Genomic DNA, 23009 nt, shown 5'->3' on the forward strand with positions numbered 1-23009 from the left:
TTCCGCAAACGGCAGTGACGTGGCATCGCGGCAATGCCATCTCCCTTCATGGAACATCTGGGGCGCTATCGGGGCTGCAGGTGTCGTGGTTCACCCGCTCTGCTCCACTGAGTCGCACTCATGAGGTGGCGTCGCAGCCAACGCGAACCTTGCCTACGTGAGGTCGCGAAGCGGCATCGCGGCCAATGCAAAATTATCTGTCCTTTTGCGCTTACAGATCAGAAATACAGGTTTTTTTGTTCACGTTCGACGCTGTCGCATCAATAAAGAGTTTGCGCGTACGCTTTTTAGCATGGCTCGTGTAGTTAGAGCTCACTTTCACGTGCAATTATTAGTTATGGCGGTAAAGGTAAAGCTGTTACCTATGGGACAAGCTAACATATTTCGCTTGTAAAAGTCGAAATTATTGTCATGAATGCGGTCATCTTGGTTTGCCGAAGACTGCTAAACAGGCTTCGGTTAACTTTTTATAGCTAGCGCTTTCGTCTTGATACATTAGCAGTCAACATTGACTGAAAGAAGCCGGAATGGGGACTGCAAATGGTTAGACTAGTTCTATAGTTTATTGCGAATTCCCATCGGCAGTGGAAATCTCGAGCGCACATGTTGGACCGGTCAGTATCAGGTAGATGGCCATGTGCTTACTAGCACTGGGCGAGACAGCGAGCCAAAGTGGCTCTGGAAACTTTTCCGGTGTCCGTCTTTGGTAGTGAATCCATGAAGAAGACACCGCCATATAGGTGCTTGTGTAAAGCAAGGGTACCTGTAACAAAAAGACAATAACTGTTGGAAAATGTTTTGCTTACAATTCAGCTTCTCGAAGCTAAGAAGGGGCGTCATGCTGTGTCCTATTCCAGCGAATTTAAACGGCCATGAGAGTTAACCGAGCTGTGATACTCAGGAAATCGGATCACTGCGCCGCTTATAAGGTGATATCTAGACTACATTAGCGTAGCCAGTGGGGAGAGTTCATTTAATACATGTCAGGACTCAGCAACACCTAAATAGACAATGTCGATTATTTCATGAGCAGCATTGATTGCATGGCGAAGTTTCGCCGCCTGGAGCTGCGCTGTGGTGGGAAAGACTGTCTGGTGTCTCACACTCAATATGACTAATGTCTAACACATTTAGATTCTCCGCGGCGCACCTAAGGCGAGGTACACCAGTGATGTCGAACTCAGTCCCATCAGAACTCGGCCGCAGCGGCCCGTAATCGAACAGGCGACCTCGGCCTCCGAGGCACAACACCATAGCCATGGTGTTGTGCAAAATTCCATGAATTGCTGGGGTTGGGAAGAACAGACCTATTAATTTACGGTTCTGAATTTTTTTCTGCGTTTTGTTAATATAAGGGGCGGAAATTGCTTTCAAAATCCCCCCCGCGGACACGCCCCCGTCGCTTCCCAGAGCGCCGGGTGAAGAGGCAGCCTGAGGAGAGAACCTGTGAGAGTGACGTCATTCCCGGGGAGCGTGCCGGCGGACCAGCGTGCTGGCATGTGCTGGCGTGTTTCTTTCCGCCCTGCGCTTTACTAAACGACGCTACGAGTGATCTCCCGCCACTGACGCTTGCTTTCTTTTGCGATTTTCATGAACTGTGCTTCATTTCTCAGCTGCGTTAGTGCCTACAGCCAAGGGCGCCCAACATGCTCTCGTTCTGTACAGCATTCAGCTGTGCGAACACAGATGGGCCAGACGATGTGGTGTTTCACATCTTCCCGAGGGACAAGAAGCTTGCAGCGCGGTGGGTTTGTGCGGTGAGGAGAGAATTTCGTGCCGACGAAATAAACTGTGCTGTGCTGGGACCAATTCCGCGACAGTGATTATCATCAGAGATTAATAACAATGCGGGTAATCGGTATTCCAATACCGGTGTTCCGGTGCCAACTTGGATGCACTCGAGAAATGCGAACATTTACAGCCATGGAGGTCTGGTAACACACTTTTAGCGTAGCCCGCTGGGACGCAGACAGTATCCGGCTCCTCACCCGAAGCTGGGCAGACCCCAGGCCTCGGTGCTGAGAATGCTGCAGACGGGCTCCTTTCCGTCTCGCTCGAGGCTGAGCCACTACTCTCCAGGTGTGGATCCCCGCTGCCCAGACTGCGGCGAGGAACGGTCGACCTTGAACCACATGCTGTGGCAATGTTCTGCTTTGCGCCACTCGCCTTTAAACCGGCAAGAAGACTGGGATGAAGCCGTCAAGAGCACCGACCTTCAAGTCCAGCTTCGGGCTGTCCAAAGGGCCTGCGACAGGGCTGAAGATCACGGTCTTCCGCCCCCGGCGCAGGTGCGGCCCGCGACTACGACACGGTAGTTCCTTAGGACCAATTAAAGTTTCTTGTCTGTCTGTCTGTCTGTCTGTCTGTAGCCCGATAGCCTTACGACCAATGCGCAAATGCGTTGTTGCTAGCGTTGCAAGGCTTGACTAGCGACATTCGACGCATGGTTGCATTTACCGTAAATTTACCGTGTTTATCACATGGCGGTACTAAAACTGCCTAATATCTGTATGTCAACACTAGCATGCAGAACGCATGCAGATTCTTGATCCAGCCACAATCGCAAACTCGTCGAACCATGGTCTAAATATTGCACATATAATCCCGCTCAACATATCGATCTGGATGTGTATGATAAGCAACTTCCATGACTACCTCGCAGCACTGTATGTGCGCGCTTTAAAACGTGGTACTTATGTTCGCGATCGTGTATCAACACGCAAAAAACCACCGAACTTTAGACAATCAGCGGCAAGGTGCTTGACATCGCGGAATAGCACCCGTGTTTATAACCTAATGAGAAGTTAGTGCTTCGACATTCTTCCAGAGACATGTTCCCAGTGACACTTTAGCGCGTTTTTTCTCCTGTCATTGCAACTTGCAGCTACATGAAAAAACATATGTACCAGCTAATATTTCCCATGCGCGAGAAGCTGCACACATCGTTCTCGCTGTTGGCACACTCAACATCGTCGCTGCCGCCATCGTTTTCTGTATCGGCTGTCGGTACGAACATGTAAGGCGAAAATACAAGCTGTCCGAGAAAGCGAGAACGTTCCATAATGCTTACAAGTCATCTGTGAAGCCAGACCAGAACAGCGTGCTACGCTCCGAAACTGCGGTGCCGAGCGGTGATCCCCGTGAATGACGTCACAGCGGTCCCGACCAATCACGGGCAACAGCGGCCTTCACGCGATGCCTTGAGGCGCTGGTGAGCGTTTTCTTGCAAAATACAGCCGCTGGCGTTTCTTCCTGCCCTTTTCAAACTAGATATTCGTGTTCAATTGTCTAAATACTGTAGAACGCCGAAGGGAACTCTTTTTTTTCGAAAGGTGTGTCAGCTTCTATTTAACCGCCTCGTTCCATCTCCATCGGGTCTACCATAACTCTATCTCTGTAAGAACCTGCACAGACCTATCACCGTCATTAGGGGTGGAAGAATATTAAACTTTCAATCTAAGTGACTTGGTGTAATGAAAGTGAACTAATAATTGCTGAAATACTTTTTGAAAACGGATACTACAGCCTTTTTCGAAAATGTAATTTTTCCCCAATAGCGCATGCTGCAAAAAAGCAAGTACTGGGGGCACTGTGCGTCTCATGTAAACTTTAAAAACAATGCACATGAGAGTTATAGTTCGTGGTAACTATAGTTCCCTATTATGTACAGCACGCCTGCACAAAAGTGTCGCAATCACAGTTATTTGATCTCCCCAAGAAGAAACAATGGCTGCTCGACATGATGGAGCAGTGGCGGCCTCACAATTCCTCCAGAAACCAAGAAGAGCCGCCCAATGTGCACAATAGTGTCGGGTATTGGCAGGTACAATTTTGGTGTAATTTGTAGTGAGGCTTCCACATGGCTGTTCGAATCATGCATATGCATGAAGATGTAGTAGAATATGGCTACTTGAGCTGATAGTGTCGGATAGCCATCAGCACCATCAGTGATCCCATGACAGTGCCCCCTTTGGAACTTATGGTATGCTTCACTGCGCGGCGAAGGTGCTTCGCTGGAATATATATATATATATATATATATATATATATATATATATATATATATATATATATATATATATATATATATATATATATATATATATATATATATATATATATATATATATATATATATATATATATATATATATATATATATATATATATATCCGCTTTACTACGACTGTACTGAGACTAAACGCATTGGAGCAAACCGACGAGGAGCATGTTTATCCATATGCGCTTTGCAGCGCGCTAATGCCTATATAAGAACATCGGCACAGCTGTTGAGAAAGCGCGTTAGGTGACCTAGGAAGCACCATCCAATAAATACTCTAATTGATCAGCCACTTCGCCGTTAAAACAGGTTCCGAATCCACTTCGGAATTTTCAGCGCTTGGATTACTTTTCAAATGTAAATGTTTCTCTCAAATTCAATCAAATACAAACCTATGCGAATGGCATGTCGAGAGAGAGAGAGAGAAACTTTAGTGTAATTATAAAGATTTGAAGGAGGGGTGGTCGGAGCCTCTCAGTCCGGGGCCCCACTGGCCTCTGCCGCCTGCCTGACCTGGCTAATTAAGGACTTTTGTCCTGCCAGGTCGGAGCGGGCGAGCTGTGCCTCCCACTGCTCCATTGTCCTACTGGTGTTTGGCCTATGAAGGTGCTTAGTGCACTCCCAGGTTATGTGCATTAGGGTAGGTATGCCAGCGCACCAAGGACAGTTGGCCCTATAACGAGTGGGATACATGACGTTCAGCAATTTTAAATGGGGGAACACCCCGGTCTGTATTTTACGCCAATCGGCGGCCGCTTCCCCGTTAAGTTGTGGGTGAGGCGGCGGGCATTTTCTTCGGACTCCACGCTGATGAGCAAGGATGTCTTTGGCATTTAAATTGGTGGAATTTTGTGATGGGTAGTGCGGGTGGGTGGGGTTAGAAGAGGACGCCGTCGCTCGGTTAGTGAACCCGCGAGCTAACGCGTTAGCCTTTTCGTTCCCCTGTACCCCCGCGTGGCCCGGGCACCAGAGTAGGCGATGATGGTGGTTGAAGGATCTGGGGATTATCGCGAGGCTAGCCGCAGTCACGTGCCCCTTGAGAAACATGCGACATGTCTCCTGGGAGTCCGTGACCACGACCGAGTCCCTTTGCGAGCGCTCCGCGTGAGCGAGTGCGATCGCCAGTGCTAACATTTCGGCCGAGGTTGGGGATCCCGCCGTGGCCGACGCGGTAATATGCTGTTGGCTGATAGCGTTCACGACTGCGAGGGCGTACCTCCTTTGGTAGCGCTGCCCGGTCGCCTCTGCATACAGAGCTGCGTCCGTGTAGTACGTGTTGTACCTATGGTTATTAGAGTAGGCTGATTGAATGTGTTGTGCACGTGCTTTGCGCCTTTCTTTGTTGTACTCTGGATGCATATTCGAAGTTTCTGTGATTCTACGTCACTAGCCATTACGGCCAGCGTTACCTAATGAATACGATCGCCCGCTGTTCCTGACGCATAACTTACTCGCCACGGTTGCTTTTATCTTTTCGGCGAGCAGCTTTCGGTCCTGCCGACGGCCCTCTTGTGTGAGCACCATGGCAGCTGCGGCTGCCTCTCCGTAGTCGGGATGCGGCATTCCCAAAACTGACACCTCGGCGATGTCAGACGCATGTTGGAGGAGAAGAAGCTCTTCCAATTCGGCGGGAATCACGATGTAGTTCATGCACTTAATAATTTGCTTGAGGCGCTCGACGATATAGAGCCGGCCGTCTTCGTCGTAGTAGCCAGCGTCACCTGCATGATCATTGCCATGAGCCTACGAGATTCAAATCTTAAATGTACTTGCTGTAAACTATTTGTGCTGAAGGATATCGCGACCAGCCTTATTAGGTACACCACCGCTACCCCATGAGATGTCCGTATAATAGTCCCCAGCAGACATAACAACGGTAATTGTCATATCAAGCAGCTATACTTAGTGACATGTAAGTAATGCAGGAGCAGCTTCTCTGAAAATCGAATGATGAATGATCCCTCCGTGCTTCCAGAAAAGTTTACCTTACATATGCGAACATTACAAAAAGGAGGTGCCCTAGTTCGTCCACAAAAATGAGTAACCGACAGCAGTAATTAACAAGTATGCTAATGAGAACAGCTTATAACGCAATCTGATGAGCACGATAAAATTGGCGGCGTCTTCAACGATCTACCTACTGGCTAACAAGGGCAAGCAAGAACATGCACTGCGTACGAGAGTCCGAACTCCCCGATTGTTTCCATTAGACAGACGACTACCACTCGGCCCTCACTAACAACAGACCCGGTATACATAGTTCGTTTGTTTTCTAGACGGGGAAGCGCCCGAGGTAGACAAGCCCCGGGCTATGAATGCAAATGATTGGCTGTCTAGGCAAGATGATGTGCGGGGCATATATTCACTGAACTTCGAGGCGCTCTGGCGCCTGTATTGATGACCGGTCGCTTACGATAGTTTCATTAGGTGTTTCGTTCGCCACGCCGGGCAGTATCGTGGGGAGCTTCTTGTTTTAGCCGAATTATTTGAGGCATACGAAGACACATAGGTTCATTATGACGAGAAGCAGCGTTCAACAAAGTTGTTATTTCGATTACATTTCGGATGATTATGAAAGCTACCAAAAACTCTACACACAACACAGAGACAGCGCATTCTGCTCGAGTGTCTTGCCACGTTGCTGAAGCAAAAATGGCGATTGAACAAAAAAAATTACAAAAATGAACATGGCGCGTGGCCTCACGTGATAATAGTGGGCCAATTATAATGTAAAGCCTGCCACGGTGAAGCTGTACCAAGTGAAAGGGCAGATAGTTTCTATCCAGGTCACGTTCTATAAAAATTGCTACAACATCAAGTCAGGAGTTGCAGGCGCTGAGCATGGCCTCTAAAGCAGAGTGTGGGGCTGTCTTGGAACTTCTTATTTGCCGGTTACTTCTAATTTGTATTTTTTAACGTGGCTAGCGTTCTTGGCATTTTCAGACTTGTTTTCTTTCCGGCTATCTGTCTGACTAAAGTTATGACCAATCTCGAAGGTGAGGCAGGGAAAAATGCGGGCTTACTCGTTCATGGTGCTCATAAACTAAAGAAAAAAAATCGAGGACAATTCAGTCCCTAAGTTGAAGTTGACGAAAAACCATCTTTGTGGGCAAGTTGTGGGTTAGCATATTTTGTATTATTTATATAGGGTTCATTATCTTCACGGCCGCTTTGTGAAGAAATGTATACTTCGTAATCAGCCACCGTCAACCTTGTTCCATTTTTCAAATGCATAATTTTCGGATTCTGCACCCCACAGAGGCTAGAAACCGACATACTCTATGCGGAAAGCGGCGGAAATTTCCCGCGGAAGAAATTTTGTCCGACAAATCACTGAGGATTTTAGTAATGGAGGGTGGCTGTAATCGTACCCGCACCATGGGGTATCTTCAGGCACCGCAACCCTGAGCTCTAGCGCGCTGCAACACGAATTTCCGCGGGTAGAGATAGCGCATAATTCTCAGTGTTCGTGCACACCGGCATACCGCACATTTAGGATTCGCAAGGAGGTAAAATAACCAACCATATACAGTAAAAGCTTTCCATAGCGCTTCGGCAAAAATATTCAGCAGACACTTCACACTGCTCAGGGGCGGGAATGCGAAGGCATTATGGTCGCTTTGGTGAAGGCCCTTTTTTCCGCGCATTCCTCGTCCTTACAAGCGGTCGTCTGTGAAATGATAACAGTGCCGTTCCACTGAAGTGCCAAGATGCTGAAATGAACAACTATAAAACATCTGAACAGTGAAAAACAAACGACTTGCACAGACAACTCATGCACTCTCTAAATAAACATGTGTCCCAACATAAGCGCGAACATCGAACAACTTGCGCACAAACATTGCACAAAGCTTGACTTCCAAGATTGCCCAAAACGTGTGTTTTACATGCATAACTTCCCAAGGAAACAGGTCTATTCATTGTGGTCAGCGCTATATCCTTACAGAACTCTTTGTATACAACAGTAACAGTACAGCGCCTGCACCTTGGCGCACCCTTAACCTGCAGTTTCGTGGTTGATCGGCTCGCAGCAAAGCCTGTTGTAGTGAAAGGCGCAACTGATCCACAGTAACGAAGGACGGAAAGAACGTACACAGCAAGTGTAAAAGTCCATCGTCTGATGTTGTGGCTACGCAGTGCATTTCAATTCAGCGTGTGCAAAAAGATAGGTATGTTTTAGCCTTCACAGCAAGGTTTGAGTTGCTGAGTCGCCCACCATCCGAAAGGCTAAAAAACGTACGTGGCCTTGGAGCCTTAGCAATGTTTCTCGTAACTTTAGCATTCTCCATGACTTCCGATTCTGAAATTGTGAGCAAAGTGCTTTTGTTTTTAATTCGTTTGCAACCAGTCAATTCTTTCGCTGTGGACAAGAAAATATATTTCATTCCTTTTATGAATGATTTTTCAACGTATCGTGTGGAGACTGTGAGGATCTCATTTAGCGGGAGAAAAATTTGCAGACGCATGCCCACTCGTTTGCTTCATTACCCCTCCGAAATAGAGAAAGTATATATAACGTAACCCGTTGATAGTCGGCACCCCATAATATTTCATCACTTAAAATTATATTGCACTTGCCCCTATAGGCCGAAAAATATAGTGCTCATTTTTCTGAAGAAATCAACGTGGAGCGTAATTATCATTAATTTGACTTTTATTTTAGCCAAGAAATGTTCAAAGTGAAACTACAGTAAAATAATGCGAAAATCTGTCGGTAAACGAAGACGAACGCCACAAAAGTTTGCACTATAATTCCGACAAACACAAAACAGCGCGTTACCTGACTTGATCCAACCGTCCTCGTCAACAAGATCGGCGGTTTCTTTCGGTCGTTTGTAGTATCCGCTCATCATCGACTCTGTGCGATAGCAGACCTCGCCTGTCTGGTGGGGACCCAGTTTCTCACGCGTGAGCACATCAACTACCTGAAAATCAACCAAAAATTTATGTTAGCAGTAACAATAAACATGAAATTGTTTTATTCGTAAGACACTATAACTACTCGTAACATCACTGTCAATATATCAAAGTTATCACACTTTGGCAAATATGATACAAATATATATTTTAGAGAAAAAATACCGGCTACTCGATTATGGCATGCTTATAAGGCTTGAAATTCTATAAGCCATGTAGATTAAACACTTCTTTACTACCTACGGTTCTCGTGTTTGTTGTGGTGTACTCTGATGTGCTGGTGACCTACCCACAATTGGATGAGCCACATTTTCTGCCTTTTCTTTAAAGAGTGTAAAGGAACGATTACGCTGTTGTAAAACAAGAAACGTGGCAAGAATTCTCCTTCCAGGGAAATGCAATGAAAGAGGTTCTTGCAATGATCATTTGCACAAAATATGGCGTAAACGGATAAAGCGCTGTAAGGGCTAGTGAAAGGCCGATATCCTGGACGTCTCGTGAACTAGTGGGATCAAGTTTTTTTCGATAGGGGGAGGCGGCTTATTGGCGCATATAGGTTAAAAAAGATGTTTTATTCGTTCCGGCATTATTCATTTCGCAATAATCAGTCTTCAAATCTATGACTCTGAAGTCATGAGCAATATTTCGTTAGGCTTCTTAAGCTCTAAATTAGGCAAGCAGCCTCACCACTTGAAGGTTAGAGACAGAAAAGAATTATTGCTGGAAAAGCAGAGAGATCGTCTGCAGGAATGACAAGGTTAAATCTATGGAGCGTAAATGTGTTTCAAGTTCAAGTTTGGTGCTCCAAAAAGAAATTTTGTGATCAAGCATTACTTTGAAGAATGTTAAGGGGCAAACTCTATCTTCAACTGCGGGACCAGAAAATGTTTAAGTGAGCATAGCTCAAGATGTTAATTTGGGCGTGAGCCTACATCTCTTCAGAATTGTTATAATCGTACGGAAGCGCTCTGTAGCGGAGTGCGCCTGTGAAAGTGGCCAGGATAAGGGCATACGTACAAAACGTTGTGGTGTCTAAGCATCATCTGCTGGGCTACTACAATGAAGCCGGCGTAACCCCTACTATTTATGAGCTATTCTGTCATTTGAAAAGTACCTGTTTTACCTATTGTGCGCGCAGGATCACGAGCGCGTACTTCTGTGTGCCTAGGGAAAGCACATAGGCAGAAGTAGGGGCTATGTGGAGCTTACCAGAACAGCCTAGCAAAGGATGCTCGGACTAGAGCGCAGACAGTGCACATGCGGCTACCTTCGATAGATTCCTAGGGGTGCTCCGTTACATGGCACTCACCTTCAAATTGGTCGACCCTCTATTGAGATTACTAAAATGTTGGAGGGTTGCAAGTGAGCACACGAAAATATGGCGGAGATATTTCTAAGCACATTACAGGCTTCAAACAACTTTTTCATGCTTTAATTCTGCTACACAGGTGATTGTGTTGAGTCGGACTGTGTTGGGTCGGACTGTGTTGGGCTTAAACCAGATGTTTGCATTGTGATGGGAATCAGAATACCATGTGTGCGCACTTACGAAGACTAGGAGGCTGTTATTCCCCAAGGAACCATCTATTTTGGCGCTGAAAACGGGGGGGGGGGCGCAAGAATGACAAGTTGGGCCGCTTGATAAAAGAGAGTGCAAAGCAACCTTTCAACAGGTAAGTGACTTAAGCTCGCACAGAAAGATTCATTTTGCTGAAATGCATCGGTGGCATTGCATAATATATGCTATGTCCTTCAAGCTCGGATGTCTGTCTGTTTCTGTCTGGGCGCCGAGCTCGTTCACCTCTGCACTCGCCGGTCGCTCAGAGAAAGTCAACTCGGTTGTTTTTCTGCTTTTGGACCACACGCCAAATTTCCGTTAAACGCCTTCGTAGCACGAGTTACCTAAGGTTATTGTCCTAAAATTCTAATCACACTAAAATGGCGCTGTCGAGTGTCTCTCACCTTTACTGCGACATTCGTAGTAGGAAAGCCCACGTCAGCGCTCACGCTGAGCTCTTTGTTCTTAGGCTGTGAAGTAACAAGACTACCCGCTTCGGTCATGCCGTACGATTGCATCAGGACCTCAAGACCACCAAACACTTTACGAGCTTCTTCGGCCACCAATGTCGAAAAGAAGGTGCCACCCACGACGATGGCTCGCACGCTAGGCAGCGTTCTACCAGTGCGCCGCATTTCGCGCACCAGAACTTGGAGTTGGCTTGGGAACATCTGTGTTGCCGTCGCCTGCAGGAGGTTAGAACCCACGGCGTAAGGAAACTCTTCGAAACAGAGTTCTCTCGTTCTGGTCTCAGTTTGGGTCACTAATTCTTAATATGACGGGCACTCAAGGCTACTGAATATTTTCATGTTAACTCTATTTCGGTGTTTTATACTGTCATGTATGTACGCTTGCAGATTCCATAAACACTTTGTTGAATTTAATTTTTTGGGCTTATCGCTATTTTCCGCGATGTTAGTCTACGCTATAGCATCTAATATTAGGTCTCCCCCGCACTCTCCTATATTTGAGCCATCCTTCTGAGTTTATGTATTTTCATACAGGGTATGAATTCTATTTCTGTGTTCAGAGAAAGCCGTATAGTTCTTGTTCAAGTTCGCAGACAAAAAGTTATGCCTTTCGTTAGGTTTGACCAGGTTTGGGTTGACATCCATAACAGAAAAATTAGGGGCACAAACGAGACAATTTTGTTTTTGTTGTAATATCTTGAGCACACGAACGGACATAGGGAAGGAGTGCCGAACCTGAGTTTTAGTTCGGATATATTGTAGAGGTGAAACACCCAATAATCAATGTAAGATCAAGCATAGAATCTGGTATGCCGACTGAATGCGCCACGTCGGGTATGAGGTACAACTGTCTTATGACGCTTCTTGCGGGGGCCACATTGTCCCAATTATTGTTCAATGATTCGATGAGATCAATACTTGAGGCATGCATTTTTGTCAATGTGGAAGAGTATCGAAATTTTTATACCTGTGCCACTAATGCGAAAGTCAAGCACCCTGTTTTAAGAAGCTATGGGGAGATATACGTCATGCTTATTATTTCATTGATGTCTGGAACATAAGGAAGCTTTTGGATTAGGAGATAAACCCTAGACCGCTGCCTTTAGATTGGCGCTCAACAGTGTTATAGTATTCTTAAACAATAAAGTACGCAAGACAGAAATATAGTCCAGAACACTCAGGAAGAAAGCCCGACGTATAAAGGAAATATAACCAATTCCAGCTAATTACATAGAAATCAGTTCCTCAATAACATTTTAGCCGAATCAAAACGCATTACATGTAGTATGTTATTGTGTTAAACATATCTGAGTATTTCTGTGGAACACAAGGCACTTTGTAGAATAGATAAAAGCGTCCTACGAAATTGTAACTCGTTACCTGAATAAGCAGTGATGTTGGGATAACGATAGGTCGACTCGTTAACCGACTGCTCATACCGCCCCTTAATATTTACCAGGCTGTTGATTGAATGACAGCTACATTTCTTGTGAGCACCTGCTTTAGCTGAAAAACCACCTCGTTACGAAAATAGAAATGCGAACTAAGGAAAGGTGAAGTCACAGTAACTTTGCGTTAGACGACAAAAACATGAAGAAACCACAACCTTGTGTTTGTCGACAGCATCCATGATTTGCAGAGGCGTCGTGTGCACTGGCGCAAGTGCATAGGTTACGCCATAAAGGATAGCTATCATGCCGCACAGCATGCCCGCCTGGTGTGTGATAGGGCTCAGACCAAGAAGGATGTCTGGCTCTCCCCAGGGCACGTGTATCCTGCACAAGAAGCGGTGTGAGTGATTGGCCCGGCACAAAATGGCGACGCTTACGACCTGCTAGTAGCCCAACATGTCCTTAGATCTTAAGACGTTGGTCCTTCTAGCACTGTCACTGCCGCTTGCATATACGAGAAAACTACTGGAAATGTGATAAGCGTGACGTAAGAGGACCCTTTGAAATACCTTATGGGGAAAGGTAACTTGTCTTCAATAACCGAACTATTAGTGGCGTGGTGCACAGTTCGAACATCGGCTTTTAATCCCTAGATAAACTACTGGCGCGCGATTTTGCTGAGCCATTTCAACGAATATAAAAGCGAACATCCGCGTAATTTGGCATCGTGGAACAGCCCGACTTCAGATTGCTTAGGTAAAGAACAGCTTGCTTTCATATACTTACACTCGACAAAACTATAATTAATGGATATCCCACTCAGTAACTCTATCAGCAACAGGCTCATTAGGGTTAGGGCAAACTATTTCTGAATGCCCAAAATGAACTCCACAATCTTGGTCAGAGTTGTGCCCAAGCCCTCAAGCTTGTCAATAATGCCGTCTACAAACGTGGATTGAGCTCTAAAAAGTAAGCTATGACACCTTCAAGCGCATCATAGCGTATCGCACAAACGACGCCATCGCTTCTCACAGCGATGCCTTAGTTCGTTGCAAAGCGGTCATTAGGGAGTTTTACCCGGACACCAAAATTCTTACTCTTTGCGGTTTACCGGAGAGGCCTAGAGAGAAGCAACGTGCATAGCAGCATACCGTGACGCTCCGTCTAAGCGCGTGTTTTCGTTTTCTCTGAGTGTCCTATTCGAAACAAAACACATGAGTACACTACGTATTCACCATTACGCCGGTGCCGAAGATTTGCTGCAGCATCAAAGTATAATGGTACCTCTTTACTAAAACTTATCTTTGTTTGTTAAGCTTTATGCCACCAAGTTACGCCTCCAAACCGGCCGCTCAAGTTTATACGGCTCCTGTAACCCGCTGTTCCGCAAGCAGAAGCAGAACCTCGAGGGCAAACTAAGTCTCTCTAATCTTCTCAAATGAAAGCTTTACGCGGGCAATGTATTTCTGGCTATAGTCGGATAACTACTGCCAACTTGGCCAGCGAGTGACAACATTATCGATAACATAAAGTCAGTGCAAAACTAGAAAAATGTTTTTTAGACTCCTAAAAACTCATATAGGCACCAAGATCAACATAGCCATTTATAGGCAACATTAGGAGTGCCTATCAAATCTTTCTAGGCCCATAACTTGTGATTATACGTTAAATAGGCACAATAATTATGACAAAATACAATTTTGCGTGAAGTTCCGCTCTCTACTCATATCTGTGCTTTGTTCGTTCCCATGTTCCCGAAAAAGTATTGCACCTGTCATCGCTTGCTTTTTCGCCGACAAGCGGTACGCGTTTTGAATCTACAAGTGCCGCTTTTACCAAGATTCCTAGGCTCAGGATCTTCACTGAAAGATTTAAGTGAGACAAAGGAGTGGTGCGATTGGTTGGAGCTGCTACCCCGTTGACGGATGTGATTCACACTGTTTCGTTAGGTTTTAAAACAGCTCACATCGCCTCTTACGCGGTAAACCGCGTAAGAAGCGTCCAGAACAACATCCAGTCCACAGCAACAGTGCAAAACAACATAAAATATTTAACCTAGTTAGCCCAATTTACGAAATAGATGGCATTTAGACGATCGTTGAATAAAAAGCAAGAAGGCCACGCCTTGCTCACGCAGCCATCCTTTACCTGCATGTGTAGAAGCACGCCACGTAACCGTAGTGCGTCATCTCAGCGCCCTTGGGCATGCCAGTGGTTCCCGATGTGTAGGCCACAGCAAGAACGGTGTTTTTCGGATCGACGACGGGGCACTCGCGGAACACTTTTTCATCGATCTTCGAAAATTCGGAGGTAGAGAAGAAGTCGGCTGCTTGTCCCACGATGAATCGTCCCTGCATGGGAAAATAATTACAAAAGAGCTTTCTCAATGATTTTCCCAGTCTCATCAGAACTATCACTGCATGATGGCTATAACGAAGGATCGGTCTCTGTGCTCATGCCGCCTCCTGTATATCCACGCCTTGTGCATAAGTCCCTGTCAAGCCACCTACGCCTGAATCAACACAGTAGGTTGGGTGAGTTGATAACATTTTTGTGTATACATGCAGCGCGATACAGTAGCAGTGTGGATGGCTTAGCCCTACGGTAGGCCATAGCAGAATAATGTCATGTATCATGCGTTGACAATAAGTAAGTCAGGCTGCTTACACAATGCCTCAAGGCAACGTGCGACTTCCAGAAAGAAATGCAACGACAGTATCACTTTTGTTACTTGAACTAGCAGCATTTGTAGGCATCCAATATGTCAGCTCTCTCAGCCACATGCACCAAGTAAAAAAAAAAGAATGCCAAGCCTTCTATGCGGGTAAAATCAATTGAATGTTGCTAGCATAAACTCGAAGGAGCATCTCCTACTTTTTGTGTTCTTCCTGATTATGTTGTGACGACTACCCAACTTCGTAATTATACTTATTGCAGAGATGACAACACAAGGTATGTCTTACGCTATATCTTAAGTGCCTCTTTGATTGTGCAACGCAACACGCTTGGCCGGGCAATGCGCTAGAGGCGACACGAGTGCCTCTCTATTCAGCTCACCTGAGAGTGCTGTTGCCCCTACCCGTTGGTGCAAAGTCACGTGGCGTTTTTTTCGATATTTCGCGGAATGTCTCTTAGATGGCGGAAAAAGTGTAATGCAAAATATAGCACACGGAAACATTCGATCTGCACTTTCTCTTCGAAGGCAATTACACAACAGCGCAATAGTTATAGCCGTTATATCTCGGTTAGAGTAGTGTTGTCTTCACCAATAATTACTGCACTCCGACCATATTGACTTAATTTACTTGAGTACAGGCAATAGTTGGTTGCACTATCACTTACGTTACACGTGCACTCAAAATCACGGATGTTAGTTATCAAGGGAACATGCTTTGCAATAGGCTGACAATATATTCACGCTGTGCACTCTGCCACCTTTTGAGACTTATGGCGCATAAAGTTCCACTTGCTGCTACAAGAAACAATTCTGTTATATGCGGTGTTGTTAGGCCATAGAGAATTGTTAAGGGTCGCGTGTGTTACATAGCCCAGCGGTGGAACTTGATATGGATTACTCGAAGAGGCGGACATTACCTGCATATAAAATTGACGCTCTAAACCAAATAATTACCAAAACATTCGGTCATTCACTTTGTTATAATTACATTATTACGCCGCATATTCCAATGTGCGAATTGGAACTGGTGAGTTGTCAAGGCGTATCAAACTTGGAACGACTGTCATGGCTAATATAGATCGTGCAAGCATCGGGATATGCGTCGTCATACTTGCGGCAAAAGTGCGCTAGTGTGCTGTTTTGTTTTTGAGAGAGACCACCACATTATGAATTCAAGAACGAAAGAAACGATCACCCATGTGTTTTGCCGCACGCTTGAGGGATGAACGGCTCGAAACTGACGTCATCCTGAAAACACGATCCATGTGGATACACCTTGCGAACTAAGCCGCTACTATTCATAAACTGCACGATGTGCCATTAGGTGAAAAAATAAAAAAATAATTAGCCAATATCTCTTAATTAGTGGAATATGTATTTTCACTTTCCTCACAAGTAGTATACACCTCTTCGAGCAATCCAGCTCAGTCACTAGAAATATGCTATCAGCAAAGGCGATTTCTTAAAATTATCCATTGTCTAAAAAGCACCCCTGTATTTCTCTTCTTTATCAACTTTGACACACGAGTGTCTTGTGTGGGGTATCGCATAAGAAGCTAACATATAGGGAATACACAGAATAGATAGTAAATCTTTGAGAATAATTGCAAACCCACCACGTGAGTCGCACAGGAACCACATTATTCACGTCCTTAATTTACAGCCTAGTCCCCGACATCCCTAATTCACTCTTAAGAAATACACACAGTAAACCGATTTGAAAGACTACCTCTACCCTCAGTAATTATGGCCTTCAGATGATCTGATCCTTAGTCCCACAAATTCTAAACTCTGTAGCAAACTAATATGATGTCCTTTTATTAATGTTTATTAAGGAATAGCAGTTGCTTTTGCAATTGTCGTTACTTTTTGTAACTATATGTCACATTATGCCTGTTGCATTGTACACGGGGTGCAAACCTAGATCTAGTCTTACAAAAGGCTCTTTACTTTCACTCCCAGCATGACTCACATAATTTTATTCTCTCTCTCTGCTGAAATAAACTGGGAATTAAGCCACGACTGAAATGGGTTTTAACATTTATGACAGAAAATGTAGTAAAGAGTTACGGTATGGTATGATGAACTTCTTGCAGGCTCTGAAGAACAACCCAGATGACAAATATTTTATTCATAGGTGTCAGTAGATCACATGTAGAAGTTGTGCAGACTTCTGCAAATGTATGCAGAAATACAAAAACTATTCGCATTTATAATTGGGAGTCACCAAGGCCAACATTTATTCGAGGACAATAGCATAACCAATAATAAAAAAAAACAGCAAACAAAGGTGTAAATTGTTTCTTATTGCGCGCACTGCAGGCGGTTCGCACTTTTCAAGACAACCAGCTCTGCTGTGTAATCTCGTAATGTGGGTAATCGCTGTATTGTGCACACATTTGCTGGAGCTACCGCCTACGAAAGTAGAATAAAGACGCTTGGTACTTAATGTATTTTGCTTACCTAATTTACGAAATCGGCTGCAATATGCACTTCCCGATTTTGTTCATATAAACATTGGTAATGCTCCGCCAATTTACAGGCAATCGCAGTTGGAAATGGTGCAAGGTGGGCGTAGCTTTTTTCTAAAATACACAGCGTGCATAAATGCCTACAAGCAATGCGCATGCCCTGAAACTCACCTTTACCTTTAAGCTGGCAAATACTTTCCTAACCTTCTCGGCATTCGGCTCGTCGGTGATGACGTGTACGCAGTCACCGTCTTCCACTTGGTAGCGCAGCTCATCTGCACGTAGCATATATAGTACGGTATATTCTCTAAATGCTACTTTCAGATAAATTATAGTTGACAGTTGCATGTCTAGCTTTGTATACACGAGAATGCCGCGTCACGTAGGGCACAAATACGCTAAATTATCCAATAACAGGCCTAATAAGAATAAGCAAGAACGCGTCAAGAGGACATTAAAGAACCGATGCCGTGGTTTTGCCTTGGGTTCTTTTTTTTTTGCTTCCCTTCAGTGGTATTCCATAGTGTCACGCTACGCCGGTGCGTAATGCTATATGGAACAGCGTGAAGTCGCGGCTTGCACGTTGCAGCAGGCAACAACTGCGCTGTCGCCTTCTCATTTGTTCGCGGTCCTGAAGCCAGCCATTCGGTAGAATCGCCATATCGAAATCACTTTAACGAAGTCAACTGTCTTGCACGTCAAACGTGCGGGCCCTACATCACTTCGCATTCTTTTCTGCGCTTTGCGCCCCGACATTGGAACGGGGAAAATTATTGGGGGAAAGGTACCGAGCAGGAAACCAATGAACGTGATGTTTTCGAATGCGATGACATTTAGGCATTCGAGGTTATACGCAATAATTGGAACTAAATCTAAGTGCACGCTAATTAGGTTGGCTAATTAGCTAATCAACCATAGCAGGAACATTTATCAACATGCGCAAATCAACCACTAAGCGCTCCATCATTGGTCTCACTGTCGCATCTCGTAGAATTTTTTTTTAAGTACGGGGCATGCTTTAGTAGGAGGCATGAGTAAATTTTAGAAATAACATAGAGTCGCGAAGATTACTGCTCGAACGGTCGTGGAATAACCTCAGATCAATATTAGTGTCTTTACGTTTCACCTTCTCTTTTTGTTTTAGTCTATCTCCAACTGACTAGACTACCTGTGGTTTGCTAGTGCTGCACCTCTATTTTCGCCTCAAGCGTGCTCCTGATCCAGTGCTCGCCTGCTTTGGGATAGAGTTATGGGCAGTGGGTGCACAGCAGTCTGTCCATGCTGACTAAAACTCGTGCGCTCCACTTAAACTTCCCCATGACGACACCGCTGAAACAGCAGTAGGAACGAGTGCAGCAATACGAGGCATGCGAGCACTCATTCAATGTAGTCTTTGCAGCACTGCATGTGAGCTGACTCGGGATGGTTAGTTTTGAGGGAGACATAATCTGAAACAATTAAACGTAATTTATTGCAGCCGTTCGTTTGAAATTTTTGCGAGGAATTTTCATTGAGAGATACGCTCTTCAATTACGGCCAAACTCATGCCTGAAACACTTTAAATCAGCACTCTACACCTACCATATCTCTCCCACAGAATTATTCTCTGATATATTCTAGTTTGTCTCGCTTCATAACATTTTCTTCACGTTTTGCAAGTGCGTACGTCCGCTGTCGTTTCGTACAGTTTGTGACGGACCCCCTTCGTTGGCTTAGTTACACTCTTATCTATAACACACCAAGCATCTAATAAAGTGAATAAAAGTATTCTGCATCAACTGTCCGTCCATTTGCTGCCCCAATCTCTGCTGCTTCAAAGCTACGCTGGTAGCCGGTAGTGCTCCACAAACAGTTTTAATGGACTCCGTCTGGCATAGGGGAAATTGAGCTCGTATGGAATCCAAAACGACTGCTGTTTAAGCCCTGTCTGGGTCAGGTACCGGAATTATTTTTTTCATTATTACAGTTATTACAACTTCATTAACTCTTAAATAGAAGCAGCAGCCGCATTAGCTTAGCAGCGCATTGCGTTAGGCTGCTAAGGTCCAGGTCACTGGTTCCATCGCCCCCGGGGCGGTCGCATTTCTGTGGGGGCTAAATGCAAAATTTTTCGCTTACTTAGACTTAGACGCGCATTGAGGATCAGAGAATCAAAACATTCCGTAACCCCCACTGGTGTGTTTCAAAATCAGGCTGCTGTATTGCCACGTGAAACTCTGGAGTGTGGCTAGAATTAATTTGACCACAAGTATAAATATATGCTACGGAGGGTATTCACATTGCCGATAAATATTGTATTAATCATACGAATTCCGTATGCATCAAGCTATCGCTTTCTCTCAGTACAAAGCCAGACCTTTCATAAAACAGCGTTTTAGCCCAGCTTGGTAAACTAATGAACAAAACAGCTAATTGTAGGTCATCTATTTCTGAAGCACTAGCACGCGGGGAAAACGACTGCCTCACGGCCATCTCCTTACGTTCGGTGAGCAAGGCACTGGCCAGGAAAACTTTCGCCCCCGCTAGGATGCAGCCGTACATGGCTATCAGATTTTCCACACTGTTGTTCACGTGAATGCAGACGTGGTCGCCCGGAAGCATGCCATTCTGCAGGAAACCGATCGCATAGCGCTGCATGCTAGCCAAGAGCTCGGCACGTGTGAGGCTGAGATTATCGTCGACCTGCAAGTAATTGTAACAGAAAGGGTGACTTAGAAACCATTCAGCAATTTTCAGTACAGAGCCGTCGTTGCATAGTCAAAAATGTGGGATACTGAAGTGCTTTAGCGCGCATTTTATCCCGTGCGCACCATACTTCTGCGTGCGAGCGAATTGCATCTTTATCTGTGTAAACAAACAAATGGCATTATTCAAACGGTCTTGACCCTCTACCTGCTTAGAGTATCGCATAAATTTGATTGTTTCTATAATTTTTCTCATGTAGTTTGAAGAGTTCTTCCAGATAGCCAAATAAGAAGTGACGATTTGGCGCCTTCTGCAAAAGTCCAACTTTCTGTTACACCTAGTGTTTCATAATACTGCTAGAACATTGATATTTGCGTAATTTGCTTATTTAATCTAACCGCCAGTGGGCTTTATATACCAAAACTCTGTAGCTGCTACTTGAGAGAGACGTATTCTATCAGGGCATTATTACTCACACTTTCGGGACGATTGCTTGTATTGAGGCTATCGCAGCATCATGGAATAGCTCAGAGCAACATTGAAATGCCTACTTAAATATGAAAAAGCTAGTGCAGTCCAGCGTTTACTTATAGTTTTGGAGGCGCTCAAGAATTAGGTGGCACATTTACAGTAAAAATTGAATGCTGTGTGAGAATTAGCGGATTTATAGTAAAGATTTTTCTTCTGCACTCTCTCTCAACCACTCTGCAGCCTGAATTCTTGGTGCAACGATGCTTCGCTTATGGAGCTGCAATGTGTCACCTGGCGATGAAAGAAATACGCAAGACGTCTAGCCCCCCCATCCTAGTATTTCCTTTCTTTCTTTACTTACATTGGTATTGCAAATGCTGAGGGAGAAATTTTGTTCACTGCTGGAGGCACCAAATCCGTCAAGTTGGGGGCGATAATTTCGGTAGGCATGATCTTTATATGTCCATTGAAAGTATTGCGAGGAGCACTTGAACGTCAGCAGACATTTAGTGGCTGCGACGTGACCAACACCTCATCATTGGGCATGGTAAATCAGAGTAGATAAGAAAACCATAAAAGGTAATATGAGATCATTTCTGGCTTCTTTCCAAATCGCCAGGTGTATGTGCCCGGAATGCGCCTCTATTTGTTTTCAATTTATTGCGCTCTTTAACAAGCGCCTCACTTCAGTAAGCCTTCACACAGTAGTAAGCGCAGGAACAATGTCAGCAAAGCGCTCATATTAGCTCTCTCAGGTATCGAGAGACCTAGAGAGATAGAGGCAAAATAAATACAGGGAGGATTACCTGAGGAACCAAATTTAATGCAAAACGAGCTAGTCTCATTCATAGCTAGCACAGCAACTCTCCTGCCTGCTGCTCTCAGTCCGTGCCACCAACGTCCGAAGCCAGTTTTCCTCTAACTTGCGTGAAGAAACTCCATAGACTTGCTTAAATTCAGGCAATTCACTTCTTCAGATTGCTTGTATAAAGGTACCTATAAAGATCCTTTTCTGAATGTAAATAGTTAGCATATTTTCTACTTTAATAATGTCCACATTTGCTTAAGTTATTTAAATAGTCAAATCCCTTCACAGGAGCTGAAATGATGTCACATTGCAAGTAGTGCTAACCACACAGGCCTCCTCTTTGAGGCCGCCGTATTCGCAGAAGACGTCGGGATGTCTGTACTTTGCTGTAAATACTAACCAAGCTAGCACTACGACAAAATGCAAATATTTATGTAGTACCTTGTAAGAATTGTAAGGAACATGCGGGCCTGACCATCATTATAAATGAAGCAGTATATAAATGATGTGCCACTTTACGAAATTGGTGTAAAATAAAAACTATATAATTTTCTTCTCATTGCGATGACGCGCTTTCTCGTATTTTCCATCGAAACACCCAGAAGTGCGGCCGTTTCCCCTAACTGGCAAAACGCACAAAAACGCATGACCACTAGAAATCCACAACAAGGCTCTGTTGAAGGTTGCTCTGCCTACGGACCGCCTTGTCATGCAGCGCTGGATATGTGTCCGCATATGCCTTTGCTCCATTGTTTCATACTGCAGTAAAGTTTGTTTCGGCAGTAAGGGATAAGTATTAAGTTCAAATGCCACAAAAATTGACAGCGCAGCCAGAGGTACAAACAGCAATGGCAGCGTAGCTGTGGTCTGTGAATGATAGAACTGGTAACTTAGCGCAATAAAAATCAGACAAGAGAAAGGTGTCCGCCTTTCTTGTGTTTGTGATTTCTGTTGCGCTAAGTTACTAGTTCAGTTATGGAACACGACATGGCCCAACAATCAACTCTTTTGTTAATGACGCAGGAGATTACACCTTGTCGTTTGTACGGCAAAATTTGTTCCCTGGGCTGCAGGGCTATTATTAGACACACTTCGCAGGCTAATGCGGAGGTAATTTGCAGTGCCTGAAATGAGACTACCCTGTCCTGTCAACAGTCCTTTTATCGGTCATGCTGGTATCAGAGCGGCGGTTTTTCATGTCTCGGAATTTTGCTTTCCCAGAAGTCCTAGCTCAATCAATTTCTGAATATGTGAAAAGATTTTTTCCCCCTAAACGAAGCCTAAAATGCCTACTTTTGGGAAATTTGTGCAAGCTTGGCGTCACAGGTGGCAGGGCAGTGATACTTCATGTATTCATCTGGTACAAGAAGCGCTGTGATGAAGGCAGAGCTAAACGAGCTAAGGTCATTTTGTGTTAAATTTGAATAGATTTAGAATGCATGCCATGCATCACATAATTCAGAAAGGCTAGTTAGATATAAAAAGCGTTGGTTTCAATAGA

The 23009-nt window shown here is 44.7% G+C and overlaps 1 protein-coding gene across 13 annotated transcripts in view; it reads right to left on the reverse strand.

The window, feature by feature from the left end:
* Positions 1 to 573: 573 nt before the first annotated feature.
* Positions 574 to 23009, reverse strand: part of LOC135917058 (uncharacterized) — a 119799-nt gene continuing 97363 nt past the window's right edge. For 9 of the 13 annotated variants that reach the window (XM_065450551.1, XM_065450549.1, XM_070528011.1 and 6 more), the window contains 8 exons: positions 20025 to 20226; positions 17716 to 17819; positions 14545 to 14747; positions 12612 to 12780; positions 10940 to 11221; positions 8841 to 8985; positions 5512 to 5781; positions 574 to 763 (listed from right to left, as the gene is read on the reverse strand). In XM_065450551.1, coding sequence (XP_065306623.1) covers positions 645 to 763; positions 5512 to 5781; positions 8841 to 8985; positions 10940 to 11221; positions 12612 to 12780; positions 14545 to 14747; positions 17716 to 17819; positions 20025 to 20226 — 1494 coding nt within the window. In that variant the 3' untranslated portion in view covers positions 574 to 644. The remainder of the gene's footprint in view (positions 764 to 5511; positions 5782 to 8840; positions 8986 to 10939; positions 11222 to 12611; positions 12781 to 14544; positions 14748 to 17715; positions 17820 to 20024; positions 20227 to 23009) is intronic. The other 4 variants (XM_065450550.1, XM_070528012.1, XM_070528013.1 and 1 more) reach the window with 4 other exon arrangements.

The sequence above is a fragment of the Dermacentor albipictus genome, chromosome 10, assembly GCF_038994185.2.
Source record: "Dermacentor albipictus isolate Rhodes 1998 colony chromosome 10, USDA_Dalb.pri_finalv2, whole genome shotgun sequence".
Taxonomy (NCBI): Eukaryota; Metazoa; Arthropoda; class Arachnida; order Ixodida; family Ixodidae; genus Dermacentor; species Dermacentor albipictus.